Source organism: Nothobranchius furzeri, chromosome 13 (assembly GCF_043380555.1).
Source record: "Nothobranchius furzeri strain GRZ-AD chromosome 13, NfurGRZ-RIMD1, whole genome shotgun sequence".
NCBI lineage: Eukaryota > Metazoa > Chordata > Actinopteri > Cyprinodontiformes > Nothobranchiidae > Nothobranchius > Nothobranchius furzeri.
In genome coordinates this window covers 56,498,096-56,508,095 of record NC_091753.1, presented here as the reverse complement: position 1 = coordinate 56,508,095, position 10,000 = coordinate 56,498,096, and the positions used below count along the sequence as shown (strand labels likewise).

At 43.6% G+C, this 10,000-nt stretch overlaps 2 protein-coding genes across 3 annotated transcripts in view; one reads left to right on the top strand and one right to left on the bottom strand.

The window, feature by feature from the left end:
* Positions 1-736, top strand: part of LOC139062583 (protein starmaker-like) — a 2,115-nt gene extending 1,379 nt beyond the window's left edge. Inside the window, exon 1 of the mRNA XM_070543844.1 lies at positions 1-736. This exon is cut by the window's left edge and continues 1,379 nt beyond it. The gene's annotated coding sequence lies outside the window, so the exon portion shown is untranslated.
* LOC107379885 (fibroblast growth factor 12) overlaps positions 1-10,000 on the bottom strand; it is a 42,161-nt gene that overhangs the window by 28,486 nt on the left and 3,675 nt on the right. The window contains exon 1 of one of the 2 annotated variants that reach the window (XM_054742375.2): positions 1,082-1,547. The exons of the other annotated variant lie outside the window; for it this stretch is intronic. Coding sequence (XP_054598350.1) covers positions 1,082-1,223 — 142 coding nt within the window. The 5' untranslated portion in view covers positions 1,224-1,547. Of the gene's footprint in view, positions 1-1,081; positions 1,548-10,000 lie in introns of those variants that run through there. 2 annotated transcript variants of the gene reach the window in all.

The window sequence follows — 10,000 nt, the reverse complement described above, 5'->3', positions numbered from 1 at the left end:
TTGTTTGTTTGTTTTTAGTTTTGTTTCACATTAAACTGAGTTTCATACATTTTGGATCGTCTCTTCGCTTTTTCTATTTCAAATTTTTATTTTGAAATCAACCGGAATGGATCGATCGATGGTTATCGGTAAAGGGTCTGCACATTCTTAGGGTTCTACGTTAAATAGTTTTGAGTTTAGTCATGTCACACGCCAGTGATTTATAAGCCAATATAAACCTATAAATAATCTATTGCAGTATTTTTTTTACCATGGTTTAAAACTTTTACCTTATTATAGAATGAATATGACAAATTATCTTTTTGTGTTTGAATGCAGGCTCAATGAACAAGTACATTCAAGGAGGAGCTCACGCCAAAAGTTCAGATCAGCCCTCCACCAGCAGTTCAAGAGCTCACGATCAGTTGTCAGCCATCACGTCTGAACCTTCTACAACATCACCCAGCCCTGACCAGGTACTGGTAAAGTACACCGACAGACCGAGCACAGCCCACAGCCAGCACTTCTGAAGGCAGAGTGAGTCCTGGGTCTGAAAAAGCATCTGAAAATTACATTGGAGAAACACGTGTGCCACATGTGTGGTGTGTGGACCTGTTACATAGTTCTAAATAATAACAATATGGAGTTCCTGTGTTGTGTATGTTATATTATGTAAATGTCAATCCTACTTTTTGTAAATAATAAGCAGTTTGTGCATACAAGAGAATTAAAGAGAATTTAAGGCGAAGCGCTTGCACATACTGTGTTATTGTGTTGTTTTTTTCTGCGGGGGGGGGGGGGGGGTCACCACGAAGACTTTGTGCTTAGGGCACCAAAATAGCTAGCAACGGCCCTGACAATAAGGATATAATATGAGCATGCACGTGCACACACACACGCACACATACACACACACACACATGAATTTGCATGTCTTTTGCATCGCCCTGACCCACACACGGACCTGCGCCCAGAACCAAAACTAGTGTGAGGGTTCAGATTGGACCAAACTGGATCTTTGATGGGACGGTGTGCAATCCTGGTCCTGACGGGACTCTTGGTCCAGACAGAACCTGGTTCTCGCTCTCGGATCAGGACTCACCCTGCTGGCTGCTCTCTCTGTGAACACTGCCTTCGTCCTCCTCTTCCTCCTCTCCTTTACTCTCTCTGGACAGCAGCAGACGGAACAGGGCACAGTAACGGGTCATGGTGCTGACCGGGTTCTCCAGCTGACAGGTAATCATTCCGAGCACGGATCCATGACCGATTTACTTCAGAGAGTGTGAGAGAAGGTTCAGGTTTCAGCTCAGGAAAAGGCTGGGGTCAGAGGTCAGCAGCAGAACCACCAGACCATCTGGGAACCAATCATGAAGCAGCTGTTCCTCTCTGCAGCAGCGGGGGGGCAGACATGAGTCACAGTAAAGCTGAAAGGAACTGAGAAGATCTAAAGGTCCTCAGATCCACATAAGTGTGGTAATGATGCCGGACCATGAGCATCTAAACACCTTCATCACCTGTAAGATCCTCATCGTTTCTGGTCAGCAGCTCCGGAGATATAAAAATAAACATCAAGGTGTTTGTTTCAGCTGTGGCTGCTGGAGGCGCTTTGCACCACAAAACTCACAAAATCTGTCAGAGACGTTGCCATGGAGACCGACAGGATCCATGTGAGAAAGCCCCACCCACTTTGGAGCTACCACTGTCAGTCTTTTAGGTAAATAAGGTAACAGCTGATCAAACACCTCCACTCATCATCTGTGCGTGTGCGTGTGTGTGTGTGTGTGTGCGTGCGTGTGTGTGAGCTGCAGCCTCGTCCTGCTGCAGATTTCTGCCCTGTCCGTCCAGCAGGAGGCGCAGTGCTGCAGCAGCATGGCGTGACGGGGAAGAGGTCCACCTGATCCGGTTCAGACCTTCAGGTCCAAATCTTTTTTTTAAGAGCAGATCAGAGAAGATCATCTGGGGCGGCAGTTGATTTATGTAGTTTTAATGTTAGATAAACAAAAATGTTCTAACATGAAGTATTTCACTAAAACTGGAAGGACTTGTAGATTAACAGTTTAGATTAATAGACTGTTTCGAGCAGGTAAGTGGGAGGAGCTTGAATCTTAGTAGTTTGGCTTCATTAAAGTGATCCTGATCCCGTCCAGAACCCAGATTCGGTCCTCGTGTCTTTGTATTCTTCTTCTGCCAGCAGCCAGAGTTCATTACAACTCATCAGTCTTTAGAAACTCAGTCGATTATTTCAGACTGATCCAGTGCTCCGTCACACTCAGACTGTTTCTGTTCCACAGTAAACGCATCAGCAGGTGGGAGGCTCCGGTGAGGTCTGCTGCAGGAAGCTGCAGGTGGCAGGTTGAGCCGAAGCATCTCAGAGCATCCCGTTCGGCAGCTGATGAAGCTGATCTACAGCAGGCATGTGAAGCAGCCTCATACATTATTAAAAGGTCTGCAGGACTCTGGCGTGCACCGTCTCCATGGAGACGCTCTTAAAGGGCCACGCCAAATTTTGTGAACATCAACAGGCTCACACCAGGCTGGGTCATCCTGACCAGAACTCCCAGAATCTGTCTTTTTTTAAGAAATCAGCAGCCAGTTTAGATGTTTACCCACAGTCAGAAGTGGTTTCAATCCTGAATCCTGCTGCAGCTAACATTAGCATTGAGCTAGGTTACCTATAACTGCCGTTAGCATGGCCCCTCTGCTCCATGTCAGTGTCTCCTCTCCTACTGGGAGAATGCGATGGAGGTCTGAGGAGATGAGAGTGGAGAAGTGAGTGGGCAGCAGGATGTGGATGTTCGTAGAGGTGGAAGCTGTGGGTCCACCACCTCAGTGGCCTAGTGGTAGAGTGTCCGCCCTTAGTGATGATGATGTGAAGCCTTTTGAACCAACAAAGCTTTACAATCCAATTGTATTGAAAAATGGTTCAAGGTTCGATGCTTCAAAACTCTGGGAGGACATCTGCTGGTTAATGTTTGTATTTCATTGTATTGTCAGCCAATTCTACTGAAAATGAATGGTGTATTGAACTTTATGGACAAATAAAGCATTAAAAAGCTTCCTCAGGATCATATAATAGTATCTTGGATTTGAACATTACATTAAATATACTAAAATTGCTTTTCTTGGTGTGAATACTTGAAATGAAACAATGTTTATTTTTATGGGATACGTGATGAAATATATCTAATTTACACATATTAACATTCTCTACATATTCAAATATTTTACTTTTCACATTTCTATTGGATTATTAGGCAGGAATAATTAGCTCAATTTATGTATCTTTTTTAGAAATAGAGTAACAAAATGAAGATTAGAAAATTCACATAAGGATAGGACATACTAAATTCCATTACACGCACAACCAAACTGAAAAGCTCATCAACTATTATACTAATTACCAATAAAAGAAGAAAAATCATACCAAACTAGATTTTAATTTAATTAAAGGAAAATGACAGACGGTCTAAAAGATACAGCCCTACAATATGCACCAAGTATTACTACTATAAAGGTAATTTACTAGACTAGACCAAATACATTTTCAAACCTTATTTGGAGAGATTAAATTGAAACATTCCCACATCTCAGAACGCCCTCTTTTTGCTACAGGGTCCATTTTTGCGACTCGGTGTTTTATCACTGAATACTGAATCCTGAACCGTCAATCTCAGGTCACACAAATCTGTATGGAAAGCCAAATAAGCATTTATTCTGATATCAGGATATCAGCCAGAATTGTCATGAACATGTAAGCCATTTCTGTCCACTAGTTAACTAGTTAGCCATGTTTGTGTCAACTAGTCAAATATCGAGGGTGAAAATGTGCCCACTAGTTAACTAGTGACAGCAGAAATGCGCACTAGTTAACTAGTGAACACATTTAGGCTTCAGTAGTTAACTAGTTGACACAAAAACTGCTCACTAGTTAACTAGTAAAAGCAGAAATGCATACCAGTCAGCTACTTGAAGGTATTTGTCTCACTAGTTAACTAGTGAGGGTCAAAATGTGCACACTAGTTAACTTGTAGACATAAATGCACACTAGTTAACTAGTGAACACACTGAGCAATACTAGTTAACTAGTAAGATATGAAACATTTTAACTAGTTAACTAGAGAGAATTTAGGCCTTACTAGTTAACTAGTTGACATTTAGGCTGTCACTATTTAACTAGTTGACACAAACATGGCTAACTAGTTAACTAGTGGACAGAAATGGCTTACATGTTAATGACAATTCTGGCTGACATCCTGATATCAGAATAAATGCTCATTTGGCTTGCCATAAACCTGCGCCTCTCGGTTTGCGTTGCTTTAAATGTTTGAAACAACGTGTGAAGCGGTCACGTGGGTGGAAGGGTGAATGAAGCATCGTTGCTCATTGGTCACGTGACTTTCAGTAAACAAATCAAGCTCTGACACAGTGCTTTGCTCTGCGGTGGTTCGTTTTGGTGATACAAGCTTCGAATCCTGCGTGTCACAGGTAACATCACTATCTGCCCTGAGACTGGGAGATCAGGGGTTCGATTCCTGGTCGGGTCATACCAAAGACTTTGAATAAATGGGACCCAATGCCTCCCTGCTTGACACTCAGCATTAAGGGGTTGGATTGGGGGGTTAAACCACCAAATGGTTCCTGAGCGCGGCTGTTTCTGCAGCTCACCGCTCCCCCAGGGGATGGGTCAAATGTGGAGAACAAATTTTGCACACACACCTGTGTGTGTGACAACTAATGGGACTTTAACTTAACTTTAACTCCTGGCAGACGCTCTGTGGAGTTGAAGCAGTAGTGTAACAGAGAGGGCGTTCATGGATGTTTGTCGTGAGAGCGACATCTAGAGCTTTGTGAGTGGGACGGTGGGCCGTAGAGCTCCTACGAGTGCATTAATGACAGATGTGATGTATCAAAAGGGTCTATCTTCACCATCGAATTGACGCAGTAACCTTTCATGCACGCCAGAGCTGCAAAGTCAAGGTTACACCAGCTGGTGGGTCCAGACGCACACTTTTACTCACTCAGTGTTCTTCAATGCAGACAAAATAAACTGTCAAGGTCTCCCGCAAAAGCCTCATCTCTCTGCTAAACGTCAGACGGCTGGATTCCTCACTCTGAATAAAAGTGAATCCACACGAATCCTACAAGGCTTTACAACTTATAAGTTAAATAATCATACGTGATGATTGAACAAGGTGCTTAAATCAAATGTTTGAATAACCTGTGCTTAAATCGATTAATGTGAAATGACTATTGTTCTTAAAATGATCCATTTATACAGTGGCGTGTCCAGATCTTTTAAAATGGGGTGGCCCAGGTGAGGCACAACTTTGTGCATGAGTGGCACCAATGGTTATGTTTTTTTTGTTTTACCCCCAAGCCTTTTGTGAACAATGAAAAGCCTATTTAAAGGTAAATTAGTGGGGTGGCACCTGGGGTGGCCAATTAGATTCCAAGGGTGGCCACTCCCTGGACACGCCCCTGCATTTATATCACAAATCACTATGTGTGTGATTTAACAAGTTAATCATTGTTAACACTCACACACATTACACTAAGATACCTTCCAATTCGAGAAACGTGATTGGTAGCCAAGACTCGTACTCTCATTGGTTCCACCCAAGTTCCTCCCACTGACGCTAGAATTGAGACAAAATGATCTGTAACACTGTAGATTTGAGGTTTGTACCTGTAGAATGAAACGTGTGTTTTGAGAGTTTTGATTTCAAACTTGTACATTGATTTTTTTATTTTGGAAGTCTGCTAGGTAAAAAAACGAAAGTTTCATGTTTCATAATGAATGTTTGATGTTACAAAATGAGTAGTAAATGTACAAAATTAAAGTTTGATTTTACAAAACAAGAAATACAAGTACTAATTGAGATTTACAAGTTAGAAAACTAAAGTTACAAGTTACGAATCCAAAGTTACGTGTCATGAAACATGTTCCAAGTTACAAAACTTGGTACAAGCTACATTGAATATTGTCCCAATCCTAGCTCCATACCCTCTCACTGTCCTAACGGGTGTGACCCCACAAGGAAAGTTGACCGTTGAGCAGGATTGATGGTTTATCCCTTGAGGTTCACGTGGCAGGGGTGAGGAGTGAGCACCACCTCACCCCTGCCACCTGAACCTCAAGGGATAAACCATCAATCCCGCTCAATGGTCAACTTTTCTCACGGGGTCACCCATAAAGACAGTGGGAGGGTTAAGGTTAAAAACGTTATTGTATCTGAAGGAACGCGTGGCTTTCTGAGGAATGTTTTGGTAAAGCCTTCCAGATACGGCACATTCAGATTTGCTAGAATGGCCAGAAATCATAAGAAAGTAGTTTAATAAAACACGAACTGCTTCCCGAGTAATTCAGATTCTGGCGGAGTTCCGAACCGGCCAATTCGGAACAAGCATCCTCGAGACATCTCTTTTGACATGCAGTCAACACCTGTTTGCACGCTGCAAGCTGACACAGCCAGACGGCTCCCTAACAGCCACATCCACTTTGGACGCAGACAAGCGTTCCAGCTACTGTTGTGACCTGGAGACATCTCAAGACTGGACGGGTCGAATCGGAGTTAATCTACGAAATCCCGGCGCCGTGAGGTCCACCCGACTTCTGACAGTCCGGATCTGCTGGGGGTCTCCGCCAGGGTTTGTCAGGGTATCTGCAGGTTTATGGGAGCCAAGTTTAATACTTTTAAGACCTTTTTAAGGCCATTTTGACCAAATTTAAGCAATTTTTTAAAATTAAATTTAAGCTATAATTTCCAGCTATTGCCTGGAACCGGCGCTAACCACGTCGCGAACGTGGGATTAGCCATCCAGTTACCATTAAACTTGCCCTTCCCCGTGGCGCAAGCTCCCACTAGCTTAACCAGCTAATGTGCTCGTCTAAAAATAGCCCCCTTTCACAACCAACTGAATGTGTACGGTTCCGCTTACGCCAACATCGTACACAAGAAATGCTGAACGCCAACTAGAAATTCACAAAAAATGTATAGAAATAAAAGAATCTTGTTTATTGGGTCTTTGGTAATTTAACACCTTTGGAAACTGTATTTAAGGATTATTTGTCATGTTTAAGGAATTTTAGGGCCTTAAATTTGGAAAAGCCAATTTTTTTAAGGACCCGCGGATACCCTGGTTTGTAGACACAACAGATTGCGTCTGATGCCGTTTTATTAATAATCAACTCTCTAGTTTATAGCAGACAACAAATTCTTTTACACCCAGATTTCATAATTTCTTTCAGATACAAAGATTCTGATAAACATCTCACTTACATCACACCACCTACACATCACACTCCATCACCGCATATCCACTCCATCCCATCTCCTTATTCATATCTTGCATAATCATTAGTTTAGAAAAGAATAAAGTTCCTTCTTCACCATATACTGACTCTGTCTGAATTAATACGAAGTGTGTTTATGATCCCTGAACAAGTAAAAGTAACTATAATCTTCTGAATAAACTTCAAAGATCAATCAGGTTGATACTTCATATTTAAATGGAATCATCACATCTTATTGGTCATAATTAATAAAGTGTGACCGCTACACAGAAAACCTGATGAGTCAGGACCATGCATGTCCCCAGAGACCATGATGGGACAGTCATGTTCAGGGATGTAAGAGAGCAGCGGGATGTCTAATTATTCTAGATGGTCACAGAGTTGTGCTGACGGGCGATCCGAGGCCCGGTCCTCCACCCTGCCCATAAATCTGAATGGTGAGGGAGAGTGTGTGTGGGGTGTGTATTAAATAAAACCGTTTTATGGTTTTGTGTTTGTTCCAGCTGTGGCGTTTAGATGTTACAGCAGCAGCAGAGGTGGTAGATATCCGTACATCAGCCTGCTGGTTTTTCCACATTAACTGGAAAAGGCCTCCCCTCCTCCGTAGCAGCGGCTCCATAAACAAACATCTGCTGGAGGAACTGTGGCGTCAGCTGTCCTCTGATGGAGAGTTCACTTCTGAAAACGGGGCTCTGAGTCTGTAAATCGATCTTAAGCGGATGGACTTGTCTCCATCAGTCGGCTCTGGGCTCGTTAGCGCTAACAGCTTCCTGTCCAGCAGATGATGGAGGCTGAGGAAACAAAACCAGCAAAAACAACAAGAGGCTGGGAAGCAGGGCGGGGCACTCACACACATGCTGAGCTCAGCTCCTCCAGCTGTTTACTTCCCACATGCTGCAGGAGGGGAGGAGACGTGAGATTCTGCAGAACTTCGGGTCACATGACCTGAAAGCATCCTGAAAAGGGTTCCAGATCCCTTCATTGATCCGAATTCCTGCTGTGTTCCTACAGAGATGTTAAACATCCCACATCCACATATAAACACAAGAGAGATGTTTCTGTTTGTGAGTCATGTGACCTGATGTCAACAGGACTTCTGGGGGATGCTGAGAACAGGAAGTCCAGCGGTCTAAAACCTTCTGTCTAACCCATGACGTCAGGTGGTTCTGATGAAAATGGACCTGCAGCTGCAGGAAGGGGAAAGTTTGACGGTTTGATGAATGAAACAATAAAGGTAGACACTAGAACACCTGTAGTGTTAAAATCTGACCTAAACTCAATAACAGCATTTAAAATGTTGCTGCTTCACGAGCACACTAAGAGCTAATTCATGCTAACAACAAGAGAACCTTCATTAGTTTCAGTACCAGAGTTTTCTGCTTAGTCATGATGAAAACAAAGCCATGAATGTAATAATAATCACCACCATCATTGTAGTTCTGAGGTAAAGCGGTGTGAGTGGGCCAGAGCCGTCAGAACAGACTTAGCAGAAAGAAAACGATCTTTTAAATAACGTCGCTCAAGAGAAAAATCACGAGGCACTTCACAAAAACAAAACATTAAAATATAAAAAAAGATTTCAAAAAATGATTCAAACATGTTTAAAATGAGAAACAAATATGTGATTCAAAATGTAAGAAAAGGGAGAGAGAAGATTAACAGGAAAGAGGGAAATCAGTGGATCCCAGAATGAGGAGAGGGGGATGAAGGTCCCACCAAAGCCTGAACAGGTGCGTCTTCAGCTGCTTTTAAAGGAGACCACTGAGTCCACCGATCTCAGGCTCAGAGGGAGAGAGGTCCAGAGTCTGGGGGCCACAGCAGCAAATGATCTGTCACCTTTGGTCTTTAGTCACCGGACCTCAGGGACCTGCTGGGGGTGAAGGGACTGAGAAGATCACCAATGTAAGATGGTGCTTGTCCATGTAAGGCCCTATAGACCAGAACCAGGATCTTGAAATGAACCCTGAAGGTGACTGGCAGCCAGTGAAGCTGGAGGAGAAGCGGGGTGATGTGGGTGTGTTTGGAGGACTTGGTCAGAAGCCGAGCACAGGCGCTCTGAACCACCTGTAGACGGTTCAGGGAGGTTCTGCTCAGACACGTGAGAAGAGAGTTACAGTAGGAGATGAAGGTGTGGAGAACTGTCTCAAGTTCAGAGCGGGACAGAATGGGACTCAGCTTAGCAACGTTCCTGAGATGGAAGAAGGAAGAGCCAACAAGAGAACTGACATGAGAATCCAGGGTGAGAGCTGGGTCAAAGGTCACGCCAAGATTCCTGACGGAAGGTTTGGTGTGAGAAGCAAGCTGACCAAGAGAGTCTCTGACTTTGGGAACCAGCTTGTCTGGGGCACAGATGAGGATCTCAGTCTTATCTTCATTCAGCTGAAGAAAGCTCCCACCATCCAGGTGTTGATGGAGTCTAAGCAGGTGTGGAACCAGGTAGATGACTTCAAAAGAGTTCATGAGCACATCCAACGATCAGTTACTGATCAGTTTTCTCTGAAATGACAGAATCTGACCCTTTGACCCAGATGGTTCTGTTTGGTTCTGAGTTAAATGAACTCCAAATATCAAAGAGCAGGATGAAATGTTTCAGCAGTTCAGGAGAGGCTCATCCATCATCCATCCATTATCCAGACTGCTTAATCCTCACTGGGGGCGATCTGCAGTCCATTCGTCACCCTGACCCTTTTTTCTGCTCCGTTTCCAGTCTGATGAAGAGCAATCCGG